Source organism: Perognathus longimembris, chromosome 28, assembly GCF_023159225.1.
Source record: "Perognathus longimembris pacificus isolate PPM17 chromosome 28, ASM2315922v1, whole genome shotgun sequence".
Classification (NCBI taxonomy): domain Eukaryota; kingdom Metazoa; phylum Chordata; class Mammalia; order Rodentia; family Heteromyidae; genus Perognathus; species Perognathus longimembris.
The window spans coordinates 89,117,286-89,134,445 of record NC_063188.1 but is presented as its reverse complement, the minus strand read 5'-3'; the positions used below and the strand labels follow the sequence as shown (position 1 = coordinate 89,134,445).

The 17,160-nt window shown below is 32.9% G+C and overlaps 1 protein-coding gene across 1 annotated transcript in view; it reads left to right on the top strand.

Moving 5' to 3' along the window:
• The window catches only part of Cfap47 (cilia and flagella associated protein 47), a 205,726-nt gene that overhangs the window by 159,614 nt on the left and 28,952 nt on the right, over positions 1 to 17,160 (top strand). Inside the window, exons 56-60 of the mRNA XM_048335454.1 lie at positions 2,282 to 2,386; positions 4,707 to 4,863; positions 10,496 to 10,594; positions 13,547 to 13,608; positions 16,488 to 16,521. Coding sequence (XP_048191411.1) covers positions 2,282 to 2,386; positions 4,707 to 4,863; positions 10,496 to 10,594; positions 13,547 to 13,608; positions 16,488 to 16,521 — 457 coding nt within the window. The remainder of the gene's footprint in view (positions 1 to 2,281; positions 2,387 to 4,706; positions 4,864 to 10,495; positions 10,595 to 13,546; positions 13,609 to 16,487; positions 16,522 to 17,160) is intronic.

Genomic DNA, 17,160 nt, shown 5'->3' with positions numbered 1-17,160 from the left:
CACCTGTAATTCCAGCTATTTGGAAGGTAAAGGTTAAAGAATTATTTGAGCCCAGCAGTTTCAGGATGACTAGAGCAAAACAGTGACACCTTGGCTTAGAGAAAAGATATCTGCAAAAGTTCATTTTCATTACTGAATCTTACAGTAAATCACGGAGGTCTACTACAGATTTAGTTAAATAAAGGTTTATTCAATGGGCTGTTTGATTAATGTTTAATAAAAGTACACTTTGACATCATTAAATCTTATACCTTTCTCTTAAACAAACTGGTTGTCAAGTAATAATATGGTGATATCAAATTGTTTTTTAAACTGGCGTAATGTATGAAATTAGAAATCACTACTTCCTAAATTGCCAAAATTGTTGTATATACTTTCATCTAAGAATAAGTACATGAAATCCATGTATATGCTTAACACCATATAGTCCATAAATGATATAGAGCATGAGGTTTATGCTTACTTATTGCTAAAATTATTATAGCTATATAAGATGAAATACACACAAGCTGAAATACTTGTAATTCATTAGAAAATGAAATATAGGTCAGGAGCTGGTGGCTCATTCCTATAATCACAGCTATTCAAGAGGTTGAGATCCGAGAACCATGGTTCAAATTCAACCCAGGCAGGAAAGTCCATGAGACTCTTATCCCCAATAAAAACCACCAAAAAACAAAAACAAAACCTGGAGTCTTAAATGGTGGACTGCGAGTTAGCCTTATGCAAGGAAGATTGCCTAAGCCCTCTGTTCAAGTCCAAGACTGGCACTAAAATATGAATAAATGAATAAAATGACAGTGATTTAACTTTTATTTACCTACATTTAGAGCAGAGTTTATGCTGTAGTCCAGAGAAAAGAAAATGCAAAATACTTCATGCCTCCTTATATTACATAGCAAAGAATATGGACTGTATTTTTTACTGTATTCTATGAACTTTCCATCAATAGAAACTTTATTAAGTCTTTTCAAATATTATTTAGAATTGAATATAAAATTAAATCTAATGTAAGAAAATAACATAAAAAGCTATATATCAAGAAACATTTATAAAACAAAATACAAGCATTCATTGACAAATGAATAACAATAAAAATAGCATAATATACTTCAAACATATATAAATAATACATATGTATGTAATTACATATAAACATATGTATACATGAAACTCATAAGCTTTCATTGCATAGCATGTGTATTCACATGTGTAAGCGTTTAAAAATATTATTTATAAGGGGCTGGGAATATGGCCTAGTAGCAAGAATGCTTGCCTCATATACATAAAGCCCTGGGTTCAATTCCCTAGCACCACATATACAGAAAACAGCCAGAACTGGCTCTGTGGCTCAAGTGGCAGAGTGCTAGCCTTGAGCAAAAGGAAGCCAGGGACAGTGCTCAGGCTCTGGGTCCAAGCCTTGGGACTGGCAAAAAAAAAAAAAAAGAAAGAAACGTAAAATATTATTTATAAGTACTTATTAAATAAGCATAGCCTGATAATTATGAAGGCAAATAATTATGTGAAAAATTGCTTCTTATCATCTACATACTGTCAACATCTTCAAACAAGATAGAGTTGAAAAAATAATTTAATAAACAACCTTTCATCCTGGTTCACACATTACTTGCTACATTCTTATTGTTCAATGTAAAACTAAATAATATTCCTTGTTTGATTTCAAACTGAATACTTTACATTGCATATTAAACAATATAGTATCTTTTGTCCATTAGAAGTAAAGTTTACTTGGTGGTCTCAAGGTTACTTTCCCATTTGAATTAGGATTCAGCCACATACTGATGTGTGAGAAGATTCATAATTTGAATTATTTTAAGTTTGAAAAGTATACTACACTTAGAATAGTGAATATATCTCACCACATTAAACTGGTAGGTTAACTGATCTCTAAAGAGATCAATAAAACTACTATAGTGACCACCAGGACATTAAGTTTCTATAAAAGGATAAAGGAAAACTTCTGAAATCGATATTTCTATAATTAGGGGAGCTAACTCATCTATAAAAATAATAGTCCCAATCCTTTTACATATTGAATAATTCCACCTGGTCCTTCAGGCAGAACATGGTGTAAAAGCCATTAAATGTGTTTACCATAAACTTTTTTGTCACTATTTGCATAGGAAACATACTAAGACGGATATTTTCAAGGCTATCCATTCATCACTAAAACAGCATCCCTGTATAGAACTAGTACACAAACGCACTGCCTCAAATAATGTATTGATTTTTGCTTCTTGTATTTTCTGAATTTACACAGCTGACTATATCTCCTCGATCCACTGTAGAATTATCTGTAATTTTTCGTCCCACTGCACTTGGAAGGCATGGTCATGAAGCACTTATCAACTTTAAGTGCAAACAGGTATGATGGAATATGCCTGAACAGAATCAATTTAATTAAATTTCAAAATAATTATATAAGTACACCTAGTTCATCCAACTAACATTTTTACAAGTATAATCAGTTCACTGGAAATCATTAATTGAGCTTTTGAGAATATTATATATTATCCATTTGTAAACACCTAAATAATGAATTTTAAAGTTTGTGAGTGTAGATATTGAGCATTAAATTCTTTATCAAGCACAAGTACAAAGCTCAAGCACATACTGTTTTAAAGACTTTTTAATAAGTTAAAATAAGAGGTTTGGTTTCGGTAACTGAGTATTTACTACCTAGCTGTAGTATCAAATATCAAAGGATTCATCTATGGTTAGAATTTTGTTAATAATTTATTTTCTTCAGCTACTGAGTTCAGACCCCTGTGAGCTTTTCACTGTTCTCTGTTTCTAACCTTTGTGACTTTTCTTGCCCTTTTTACTCCTAAATGATTTCAGCCTTCCTTTCTTATTCTTAAATGATTTCGGTCTTCCTTTTTTATTTAATTCATCCAGTTAACATGTTTTGCAAGCAAAACTATTTCATCATAAAGTATTAATTGAAATTTTGAAAAAAATTACATTATTATGAGTAGGCATGGAAGATACTTTTAAATTAAAGCTTTAGGGTTTGTTTTCCTAAGTCTAAAAGTTTGGAATAACTTTTTCCATTAGAAAGAAAACACATAGAGATTTCTGTCCCTCTCTGAATTTACTTGATTAATTCTGTTTGAACTGACATGTATAACATGATAGCAGATAACAAATGGCAGTACAAATACGATGTATTACTAATTGTACCTTTTTGCTGAGCTACATCATTTGCATCTGTTTTGGATATTATGAAGTGCTCTGCACTCTACAGATCTAAATTTGGGCTCTATTTTATATAAATTTTGAATCTTCAGATTCAATATCAGTTTCAAATATCATCAATTATTTATGCTATCTGAGTCTGTAAATGAAATTACATTTATTGCATAGCAGAATAAAAGCATCAGCTATAAGCAGATTGTCTCTTCCATCTCAAACATTGTCTTCTGAGATTTTTCTTGGCTTTCAGATATTTCATCTTTATTTTCAAATAGTTGCCCTTGTCTATTTCATTCATACGAGTTTGAGTTACCCATCTCTTTTAAAGATCAGAATAGTAAAAATTTTAGAGATTAAAATTCAGAATGGTTTTATAATCCAGTATGAGTCTATGATCTTTGTAGCTTTCAACTATGGAGAGTTTTGCTGATTCAGCATGCTGTAATTCTCTGAAGCCCTCTCTGTGTGCAAGTCAGATTTACTGTATTTTGATCCAATTGTTTTATCTTTTAGGAATATCAGAATTGAATTTTTCAGTTTGTCTCTATTTTTGAAGTTTCACATAAATATAACCTGAACTTATTATTTATTTAAATGCATGTATTTGCTGAATTCTTGTAAAGTTTATAATACAAAAATAGATTATCTGGATATACAAATAGCCTTTATTCCCACTCACTAAAAGATAGCATTTTATGGATTTCCCATTACTTATCTTAATTTGAAACAATATTAAAGCAAATTTTCCTTTTTACTGGAATTAAAGTTTAAGAACCTCAAAGTTCCTCTCATATTCTAAGAGATTCCAACTATGATAAATGCTTGTTAGATTTTTTTAAGAACTTCATCTATAACATCAACAAAGTTTTAGGTGAGAAGTATAATAAATGTAGCTCGAGGAAGTTTTATGCTAAATAAATACAAAGAGAATGTTTTCAAATAGACCTATATGGTTTTATGAAAGGAAGGTGAAAATAATGGTATATTCAGTCTCCACATTATGTGGAGCTGTCTGTCCATTTCACGCTATAATAGAAAATGTACTGTATGAGATGATACAGAAAATTAATATGTGTGCAGTTGTACCCACTTTTTTTTAACTGGGACTTCAATCTGGTTCACTTAAGTTATTCTGGTAACTTAATTTCATTTGAAATTCACTTAAATATATTAGAGTCCTCATGCAGTGTCAGTTGGTTAGACAATCCATTAAAATATTTGAACAGAAATGCAAGGTTTTCCACTAAAAACTCAAATTCACTGAAACATAGTGCATATTTGAATAATATTTTTCCCCTTTCCTTTTTCAATATAGAGATATTGATATGATTTTCCACAAAATTGAAAGGTATTTAGGAAAAGAAAGGAAATATGATAGTTAATATTAATAACTCTTTTCTTACCTGGCAAAATTGTTATGTTTGATAGCTTTATTAAGTGTTACAAACAAAATATATGCAATTAGAGCAATTATGAATGTTCATCTCCAGTTTACAGAATGGAAATTCTACTTCGTTGGAATAGGACTATTCCCAAAGCCTATAACCATTCAAAAAGTAATCGCAACTCTCGATCATCAAGCACCTTTGGCTATACATTTCATAAATCCTACCAAGGAAAATATTTTAATTGACCTCCTATTAACAAGTAGGTTTTTTCTTACATTTTTTATGTCATTTAGCATGTCATTTTGTAGCTATTAGCTAAATTAACTTTTTCATAGAATCAAAACATTATTTGATAAAATAGAAAATGTAATGCAGCATGAAAGGTGAAATAGACTTAATGAAATCACAGCTCATAATAATAGAGATAAAATCAAAATTAGATATTCATTTACTGTGCCAAATTCTTCCTATTTTATTTTTAAACACAAATATATTTTGGTTGATCTGTAAGATTCTTATGATGATACTCAAATATGCCAATGCTTATTTTCAAAAGTTTATAGAAATTCGAATGATATGAGTACTCATTTTCTTTAAAAGTGGACAATGTATCATGATTAACCTTTGATTCCTTTGTAGCATTAACATTAAATATGTGTGCTTTTACATTACTATTTAAGAAGTGCTTAATCACTTTAAGTGACTAAATATTTTAAGTCTAAAGGGAAAATTAATTCATCATGAATTGTCTGTGATATATAACTAAAATTGTGCATTACCAGTTTAAATTTTTAGCTTGTAATATACTACTATTTCTGTGAAAACCAGTAGTAATTATTTCATTAAAGAGTAATTGTTTCATTAAGGATTTTGATATAAATGACCAACTTAACTCTGCAAAATGGTCATTGTGTTTCTATTCATGCTACATCATGAGTTTATTATCAATATTACCTGTTTTCTTAAACTTTGTAAATTCCAAGTAATAACAGGTTCTTTCATCTCTGTCAGTTCGACTAAGGTAAATCTGTTATCATAAAATTATTGCATTTTTAATCAATGTTGACACTGAATATCATTTATTTGTTAGATCCTTCATGATCTTGGCATGAAAAAAAATTAGTTAAAAATTTAATGTCATTTCGTGTAAAAGTCCTTTTATAAGTACTTCAACTGTGATAAGGAGAGTTAGTCTTAAATAAATTGCTATTGCAGCCTCAAGTTAGTTGGAAATTCACAATGTGAAATACTTGGGCATGTGTATAAACAGAAAGAAGAATTCAAAATTGAGCAGGAGTTAAAGGGAATAAATTAAGTGAAATTACCTAAGAAGTTGAAACTCTGGGTTGGCAGAGATGGGAGTTGTCAACGTAGAGGGAATAATAACGATGCCCAGGATAAATCTTTACTCCTTTGTACCAGTGGAGGTAAGACAAAAGAAACATGAATACAGTTACAGTGGTCCACACAAGAGATGAAGAAAGTCATGATATGACTATATCTCTTGCTTTCTTTCTTTTTTTTTTTTGCCAGTCCTGGGGCTTGGACTCAGGGCCTGAGCACTGTCCCTGGCTTCTTTTTGCTCAAGGCTAGCACTCTGCCACTTGAGCCACAGCGCCACAGCGCCACTTCTGGCCATTTTTTGTATATGTGGTGCTGGGGAATCGAACCCAGGGCCTCATGTATATGAGGCAGGCACTCTTGCCACTAGGCCATATCCCCAGCCCCAATCTCTTGCTTTCTTTCAAAGGAAGATGTAAATATTCCTGGAGATGTTGCAAGATTTCCTTAGGGAAGCTAACAGTAAGGTAGTAAAATTCCTAATGGATCATTAAAAAGTTACTTGATGACATCACACCATTGCAAATACTGAATCTCGCTCTCTCTCTCTCTCTCTCTCTCTATGTGTATGTGCATGTGTGTGTATGTGTGTGTATATACTCAGAGATAAATCCTTATTATATGATACATGAAGATGTAGCCCTGACATTAACTTTTAGTTGAAGTGTTTCTTGTAATTGAATGGGTGATACACATTTGTGATTAAATCAAGTGACACTTAATAATTACTAATTAATGCTATATGACTACTCAACTAATTACTTCATTCATAATTTCTTTAAATTGTTTCAGGACATGTTATTCCCTTGGTCTTTATCTAGACCTTCTTCCTATTGTCAATAACTGTGAGCCTTTCTGGGCATTGTTTTTTGGATGTCAGAGCCTATTCTACCCATCCAGGGCAGGCTGTCAGTGCGCCCGTGTGGTATAGTTCTGTGATGTGAATTCTGCATTGATTTTTCAGTTTCACCTCTGTCTTAGGCTTCGTTTACCCACAATAGTAACTTGTGTCATAATATACCATTCCTTGAAATCTTTCCATTTTTTATCTCACTTCTGAACTCCACTACTGTTATTTCCTCAGATCACTTCCCAAATAACATTTTCCCACACAGCCCCAAGACAGGAACTTTCTGAAATAAGCATTATATCCTGTTTTCAGTGAGAGAAACTCGAGGAATTGGGAAAGTTAGCAACTTAGTTGTGAATATGGAGCTGGGATAAAAACCCAAGTCCACAAAGTCAGATTGATGGGTCAATTTTTACAATGACTTCTCAGAAGGCAGAGCAATTTACTAACTGTTCACTTAAACATACAAAATAAAACCTAAAGTGGGGCTGGGAATATGGCCTTGTGGCAAGAGTGCTTGCCTCATATACATGAAGTCCTGGGTTCAATACCCAGTACCACATATATAGTAAACAACCAGAAGTGGTGCTGTGGTTCAAGTGGCAAAAAGAAGCCAGGGACAGTGCTCAGGCCCTGAGTCCAAGGCCCAGGACTGGCCAAAAAATAAATAAATAAAATAAATAATAATAATAACTTAAAAAAAATCTCAAGTGATGATATGATATATAAGTAAAGGATAATTAAGAGACAAATCTCTTTTTTTCACATGATCCCTAAAATCTACCCATGGATTAAATTGAAAGACTAAAACTGTACCTAAATTTGATTTCATTGTATATTGATGCCACAGACAACATCTGATGAAACCTAAACATTTTAAGGAATTTCTTGTGATGTGTTAGAGGATATCTTATCCAAGGCTTTCTTGGCACATTTGCACAGTCTGGGAGAAAATTCAGATATTAGTTATCAGGAACAACTATTGCCATTCTGAATCATAGGTTGCTTTTGTTCTTTGGAGCCTGATTTTATCACTTAATTTTTTCTTCATACACTGAATTCTGGGAAAACACTTTGGCTTACCCAGAGCAAATATCATGCTTCATGCTCATGCTACATACCTTATACCCAACTGCAGGTTATGTCTCTAATCTTGTTTCACTTGTCTAAATGCATGCTTCAAATTCATCTTATCTTGGAATAATATGTATGTGTGTGTGCGTGAGAGAGAGAGAGAGACAGAGACAGAGACAGAAACAGACAGAGACAGACAGAGACAGACAGAGACAGACAGAGACAGACAGAGACAGACAGAAAGACAGAGACAGGACAGATAGAGACAGAGATCTTTTAAAGCTTGGGATGGAGACATTACTGATGAGAGAGAGCTGTGAGAATTCAGACCATAGACACCAGTCACTGCGCAAGGGTAAATGTTCTCTCAAATTGCTGCCCTGCTCAGCTAGTAATAGAGAAAGGGAAAGTACCCATGTGTGGGAAGCAATGATTTGAATTGACATTAGAAGGACCTAATGCACACATGTGAATTTCGAGATGTATCTTTAGTAGATGTTATTTTCCTTGCTTCTAAAACCATATTCCAAACCCTTTAGTTTTATCAATGACATGGGTTACTTTAATTCATATCTTTGCTCCTTCCTAACTGAATATTTTCATTTCAGCATACATGTTGATAAAGTAGGAGTTACGTGTTCAGTTCCCAGTATTAAGCATATGTTTTGATCTGAAAACAACTCACATTCGAAGGATATATACACAAATACATTATGTCTGATTTTGTATGGTATTCTGTATGTAAACTTTGAGTACAGACTCTATGGCTAAAGCATTGCATGAATAAATGAAGCAGTAATTAATTCAGATATACTAGCTATTTGAAAAGTAAATCACAATAACACTTAGGATAGAGGTGTATATAGTAATTAACATAATGCATTAGTTTTACAAATATATACTTTTACTTTCATAGTCAATCAATGTGAACAAAGTACTCTGATATGATAAATATTTGTTGATATAGGTTTAATTATTACTATGATGTTCACTAGCAAAAGTAATAATGCACATGAGTATGATATCACTCTCAGGTGACATAGAAAGGAAATACTTAGGACATTTCATTTCACACAGTAGAATTACTTTATGAAAATCCTGTCCCTGGAGGTTGCCCAAATTTTTTGTAAAGTATATTTAGAGTTGAATAAATATTTATGTTAAATATGTACTAATCACTGTAAATTGCCATCACAGTGAGCCATGGCTTTATACAGAGAGGTAAGTATGTATAAGAAAAAGTCCCACAAATTCAAACAATCTCTGCCAAACTCAGACATTCAAGTTTTTATATATTTGAAGTAATAAATAGTATTGTGAAATTTGAGATATATGAACAAATTGCTTTACAAAATATATAACATTCTTAATATCTAAGTTTAATTGGATTGTCTGTTTTAGTATATTTTACTCATAATTAAAAGCTAATGTTGGAGCCGGACACTGAGCTTACACAGATTAAAAAGGTTTTCCAAGCCAAACCCTGTCCAAATGTATAGATTCCCATCTCAACTCATAGTTGGCATGGTGGTATCTGTCAGCCTACCTCCATGGAAAATACAAATAGAAGGATCACAGTCTAAGCTAGTGTTGATATAAAGACAAGAGCTTATCCTAAAAATAACTGGAGCAAAAAGGGGCCTGGTGAATGGCTTAAATGGTATAGCATATACATAATAAACATGACCCTCAACTGCCAATACCACAAAAATAGCTGTTATTTTTTTTTACTATGGGCATGGAATATTTTAAAATAAGACACAGAATAATTATTATAGCCAGTTTCAAATAAGTAGTTCAAGACAATACTTGATTAAATTATTTTGCGTTAAAGAGCATTGACATACTAATATCTGTAAATCTGTTTACCCAAATGACTGGTAGGACTCAAAATTCAGTAAGTAATAACTGGAAATTTAATGAAATTCAGTCACTGGTCCACAATCAGTTATACTTATTCATTATGTTAGACTCTACCATTACAAGCAATTTCAATGTAAGTTTTCTGTCAACTACACTTTCTGAAGCACTGAATTTTACACAGGGACCACAAAGTATATTTCAAAGTTGCACACTTCTATTAGTAAATGTTTTTAACATTCTCTTCAAAGCATATATTAGCACTTCCAACGTATGTATTTAATGTTGTCTGAGTTTATCTCATATTAAGGAAACTTATTGAATATATGTTTTAATATATTCCTTTAATCTTATCAGTGTTACCTTGTGTTGATGTACAATTTATTCAATTCAATTAATTATTGTATTTAATAATTTTATTATATTATTTAGTTATTGTTGTATATTTAAGCCTATGTATGTATTAAGCACTCCAGTTCATTATTAGATGATGTACTTCAATAGATTCCCAATTATATGTCATTTCAATAGCTAAAATTCAACTTCCAAGAATTTATTATTAGGATTTATGTTTTTAACATTGTAAAGGAAAATCATTTATAGTGCTAGTGATATTCTTCAAAAAATGTCACTTCAATTTCGTGTCAAAATATACTTATATATTCTCCTAAGAAGTTTTCCGTTAGAGAAAAATATTTATTCCACTTCAATTTCTACTGTTTCTCCTGATGTGATATTGAGTATAATGTTTCCTTTTTTTAATTAGATCTGCAAGAGCCCAAGAACATTGTGTTTGATGATCGTTTGGATAGCTTCATCTATGAGAATTATGGTTTTGAGATGAGTCCATTGTGTACTAAACATGGTATAGCATTTTTATCTTATATTCTATATATGGCTACATTTACAAAAAGATGTATATGCCTAGTGTCTTAATATTTTATACCAATATAAATATAACTTTATTAAGTTGATAGAGAAATGTAAGCAGCATATTTTTGTATTTATTATATTTTTAATATTTTTCATTCCATAAAATTAAGTAAGGCTAAACAAATGTTTTATTCTTGATCTTTCTCTACTGCCTTTCTTGCTCATATATTTTATTATTTTCATATTTTAAGTAGTTGTAAATTAAGAAAAATAAAGGAAGAAATCGGTAGGTGGTGAGTGAGAATACTAAAGGAGAGACATTGATCATGATGAATTGTATTCATAAACTGCTTTGTTAAATAGTACCTCCTTTGAGATTGACTCTTGTTGTATTGCTTAAATTGGTACCAAACTTATGTGGTCAAAGCTGAGCTATCCTGCCTTTGGAATTTTGAATGCTTGAGTAATATACCACTTAATTGATGGGTGCAAGAGAAAATGACAAAGTGTGAGAGTAATAAAATGTTTATGAAACATGTGATACTCTATGAAACAGTTCTTGACTATATGTATATGTATACATATATATTTATCCCATGTGCATAGTAATCTATGCAATAATAAAAATACTTTAAAGTTCCTATCAATTTTATGATTAATATGATAAAATATTAATGACTTAAATGTATTTAAATGCTAATTGAAATAAATACTTTCATTCACCTAAAATTGATGGAATACTTTGTTATATTCATTATATTCATATTGTATCAGTATGTTTACATCTTATTAATTCATTCATTTGTTATAACTCAAAGCTGTAGATGTTAGTATTTTCATTGAATTGAAAAAAGTATTATTTGGGAAAATCACCATGCGTAGAATCTAAGCAATATTGCTCATGTTGTGATCACATATAAATGTTGCTACAAATTTATCACAATTTCTATCAGAAAGAAAACTAATAGAGTACTGGGCAAATGGTAGTTAACCCCTCAAGTCCTGGATACATTAGCACATGATAATAGTCTGCTTTGATGAGGACTGATTTTGAAATTACTAGACTTGTAGACAGTAAAGTAAATGCATTCTTTATGTACATAACTACTTAACAGTTGAATAGTGAGTTTTTTCAATCCATAAGCAAATTTACAAAGCTAGTCATTCTGTCTTATTTGCAAAGTTTCATTCACATGGATATTTACGGTATGAAACTTAGATTTTTCTTTCATTTAGAGCATCTCATGTATTAGTCCCTTCCTTGAATCTCTTACCATAGGAAAGCCAGTTCTTCTGGGTCATCCCTCATCCTGTGAAATTATATCCCTTAGTATAGTATTCTTCCCTTGTATAACCTGAATTTTTACTCTTTGCCTAACCCTGAAACTGTCACACTATCTGCTGAATTTGTGATCATTCATCAGGAATATGATCTTATCTTTTACATCAACATTTCAGGTGTTTCCTGTGCCTTCATAGAGCTTCACTTCCCTAAAAAACCATTGCTGTATATCTGGGCATTTTAAGTGATGGCTTCTCTCATTCCTTAACCTCCTTGGACTTGGAGTAAGGGCAGGTGCCCCTACCTCCTGCTCCTCTTTTTCCTCCATCTCCTACTTCTTTTGTCTCTCCTTCCTCTTGCCTCTCTCATTCTCCAAAATCATTGTATTCAACTGACTTTTGTTTCTGTACTGGCACTGGGGCTTGAACTCAGAGCCCCCAGTGTCCCTTAGCTTTTTACTCAAGACTAGTGCTCTACCACTTGAGCCACAGCTCGGCTTCCAGCTTTTTTTGTGGTTAATTGGAGATATGAATCTCATAGACTTTCCTTCCCTGGCTGATTTCAAGCTGTGATCCTCAGACCTCAGCTGCATAGCTAGGACTATAGCTGTAAGCCACCTCTGCCCAGCTTTAATCTGTGTATAAATGAGATAAAGAACTAAATGCAAATTATAAAATTTATTAAATAAAACAAGTTAAATAAATGTCTCACTGAATGGACCCAAGAGTAGAAAAAAGTGACTGCAAATTGAAATTATTGAAGGTGAAGATAACCATAGAATAAGCATAATCTGAACCACAGAGAGCATTTAGATAGAAAAAAGTGTCAACACAGATCCAAGGACTTACAGAAGATAACAAAAAGGATAATATTTGTACAGTTTTAGAGAAAGAAGAGAGAGTAAGGCTGAAAATTTATTCAAAGAAATAGTCTGAGAACTTGCTGAACTTGATGAAATGTGTGCCGTACAGATTCAAAAAGCTGAATAAACTCCAATCAGTTTGAAAAAAAGAGCCCCATAGCAAGACATAAATTTCTTCAGACTAATGATAAATAAGTCTTGAAAGGAGCTAGAGAGAAGCAGTACATTACTTATAGGAAAACACCAATTCAAGTGACAGAACATTTCTCATCTGAAATCACAGAGACCAAAAAAAGTAATACATATTTTTCAAGTATCATACTGAAGTAACTGTAAACTTGGCGTTCCATATTCTGATAATATATCCATTAGAAACAAAGGGAAAATGCAGACATTCTTAGACCAATGAAAAGGAAGCAAACTACAAATGAACTAGCCCTTAAAAAGAATGGCTAAAAACTCCTCTAAACATATGAGGAATGATGAAATAAGATTAGAAATCTAAGGAAAAGAACACTAGAATGGGTAAAAATAAGAGTTACCCTACTAGTAGTCAACACCAGAATCATGTAAATAACTACCTCTGTTTGTGAATATTTTCTTTAAAATAGCCACTCACTCCAGGCAAACCTATGGGATAATGTCCATTGACTTAACTAAAGGCACAGTTCCAAAGTCTACTAGTCTCAATCTCCCCCTCTCCCTCTCCCTCTCCTTCTCCCTCTCTCTTTCTCTATCTCGCATATCTGAATCTATCACTTATCAGGACTTTTCAACAAAGTCACTTTTTGTTTTTTTAGCCACTCAACAAGGAAATCTCCAGGCCAAATTAGAAACAGCCAGGCACCTGTGGCCTACACCGGTAATTGTAGCTACTTTGGAGGCTGAGATCTCAGGATCCCAGATCAAAGCCAGCCTGGGCAAGAAAGTCTATGAGACTCTTTAGTTCCAATTAAGCACCAAAATGCCAGAAATGGAGCTGTGCCTCCAGTGATAGAACAGTAGCCGTCCTAGCAGAGGATCACCATTTAAAATGATGCCAGTAGAAATGAACTCCGAGATATGGAAACAAGAGGGATTTTTTAATTAACTATGTGAAGTTATTTCTTTTCTCTTTAATTTTTTCCATTGTTTTATCTCCTGTCACTGTTTTACAACTCGGGCGGAGGGGAGTAGTGGAAGGAAAGGTGGAAAAAAAATTGTTCAACAAGAAATGTACACATTATCTTATGTAACCATAACCTCTCTGTGCATCACCTTTACAATATAAATAAAATTATATTAAAAAAGAAAGGGGGCGGGGAAAGAAGCCCTGAACAAAAAGCTTGCAGACAGTGCACAGGCCCTGAGTCCAAGCCCCAGGACCAGCAAACATACTAGAAACTGTAACAATAAAAACGGTATCTAATTTTAAAACATAATATGTTCATCATTTATATGATTTCTAATCACTAGACATAAATCACCTGAGTTCTAGTATTCGTATTTACAAAGGAAACTTTATATATTTCATTCCTTATGAGAGACCATTGCTAATGACTCATAATGTTGTTTTTTTTTAAGTTAACACTTATCATTTCACATGACAAAGACACAAATGTCATTTGGAAAATAACGTTTCTGAAATCAGATGCTTCTGTTTATTGAAAAATATCTTCAAGAGCTCAGTGTCAGTCTAGGGGTCAGTTACAAGTACTCCTGGATTCAATTTTGTGATAATGCTCATCACACAAAATATTTAAAAGAACTCAGTGTTTTATGATATTTAGTTGTCATAGCTACTCAGTGAAGTTTCTGATCTTATTCTGAAACACATTTATTAAATTATGAAACACTGTTATGAGACAATTTTGAAATACAGTTACTAAAGATAATAAAGTCTCCATGATTGAAAATTTTACCTATATATGTTTCCAGAATGTTACTATGGGAATAAAAATTAAATCTGTTGAAATAAGTTGTTAAATGCTAGGACTTATGAAATAGAAAATTAAGCAGCGTCATTTTTCTGTCATCTTGTTCAATATGTTTAGGATCAAAATGTGTGGGTAAATAATTATAAGAAAGAGAAGACTAATACTGGCTTAGGAACTTATACAATAATGGACCCTGACAAAGGTAGATTAGTACATGTATATGTGTAAATTGGAGTTAGAGAGGGAGAGACAATATAGGTAAACTATTGGTGAGCAAATGATGAAAATTAGATGAGAGATGATTTCCCTTTTATAGTACATTTTATAGTAAAATTCTGTACAGTGACTTGAATCCAAATATTTCTTCTTTTTCTCTTCCTCTTCCTCCTCCTCCTCCTCCTCCTCCTCTTCCTCCTCCTCCTCCTCCTCCTCCTCCTCCTCCTCCTGCTCCTGCTCCTCCTCCTCCTCCTGCTCCTCCTCCTCCTCCTCCTCCTCCTCCTCCTCCTCCTCCTCCTCCTCCTCTTCTTCTTCCTCCTCCTCTTGATATTGTGCTTTCAATTGCATTGAGTATAAAGACAAAACAGTCTCTTATTAGTTTTCCCATTCATCAGCCTAATTTTATTTGCATACATATACTTTGCCTTCCTTCTCATTATATTTGAAAGGCTCTCTCTTATATTACAGTCAGCTTTTCCCTGTTTTACTGAATCTTACACCTATTCATCTATGTGGAGCTGCCTATTTCTCCCCCATTCCCGCTATAATGAATGCTTCATGAGTTATTTCTATCATTCTGTACATACTAGAAGACATATCAATGTTTTTTTAAACACATGATTCTCTTTAACCCTTGTCATCCAGAGCCACATGTTTCTGAGTCATATGGATGTTTTTTATACCTTATGTTTTGATACCAAATAAATCCATCTACATCAGAAGTATTCCCTGTGATACTGCTATTTGGGGATCACAAGTAACCTAGCATTGCCAGTCGTAATCCAATGTCTTTATTCAATTGTCTTCAGTGCATTTTTTTAAAGTTTTTATTATAAAACTGATGTACATAGAGGTTACAGTTTCATACGTTAGGCATTGGATACATTTCTTGTACTGTTTGTTACCTTGTCCCTCATACCCCCCTCCTTCCCCTTTTCCCTTCCCCCCCCCCTGCCCGGAGGTGTTCAGTTCACTTACACCAAACAGTTTTGCAAGTATTGCTTTTGTAGTTGTTTCTCTTTTTTTACCCTGTGTCTCTCAAATTTGGTATTCCCTTTGAATTTCCTACTTCCAATACCCATAAACACTGTTTCCAATATACTCAGATAAGATTACAGCGATAGTGTAGGTACAACCACAGGAAGATGATACAAGAACATCATCAATAATAGAAGCTACAGATATACATAGGACGTTGAAAGTAGTTACAACTGTGATATAACAATTGTTTCCACAACAGGGAGTTCATTTCACTTATCATCTTATGTGTTCATAAGGGTATAGCTATTGGGCCTTGTGATGCTCTGTTATGAATTGTGCATTCTTTAAGTTGCTCAACCCACCCTCAAGCTGGCCTTGACAGTTGATCTCTCACTACTTTGGAAACAGATGGTACCAGAACTCACTTCTCTCTTGATTCTTGTACTTCTCCTCTAATAAGCCTTTTTATTCTCCTTTGCTTTTCTTGTCCTTCTGACTTTTTGGGTGCCCAGAGCTCAACCTTCTCTCCTCCTCATTAATATCCACTTCCATTCCTGATGGATTCTCATTTAGTCATACAACTTCTATATTGATAAGTGCAACCATAACCTCTTTTCTAATTCTACAGTCCCATGTCCACCTGTCACAGTATCAATATAGAGGTATGTAAGGTTTCTCAAATTTCATTAGGTACTTGCTTAAGAAGCACCTTATTAGAAGATCCTTCTGGAACACCATGCATTTATAGCCACCCCATTCTCAGATTCTTTATTTTTTTACTTTGTACTATACATATTATTAATTTTGTAACTTCTACTCTTCTCCCACACCTCCCAATACAATCTGTATGCGCATAACTCAGGAAAGGCAGATTTGTGTTCTTTACTATTTTATCCCCAGTGCTTGTTATAATGCATAGCACATAAGTATTTATGAACAAGTAAGTGAAATACTAAACTATGTCAGAATAAAACAAGACTGTGGAAACTGGAATTTTCTGACTATAACTAGTACTTTGGCCATAGGAAATCCTTGAGATAGATTAGTTTTTTTTATAAGTTCCATTTAGAAGTTTAAATAACTTTCTCCATTTCTCAGAAGTAGTGAATATTAAAACATGTCTTAATATGGTGTAGAGGAAACATGATGTGATGATTGATCATTAAGTTATTCTAGGGGTAGTAATAGTAGTAGTAAATCTTATTTTATCTAAAAATTTTCTGTGGGTAATTTTAATTAATGTTAGCTACATTCTGAGAAATTCAGACCTCTAACACTAATTTTTTAAAGCTTAAGGTATC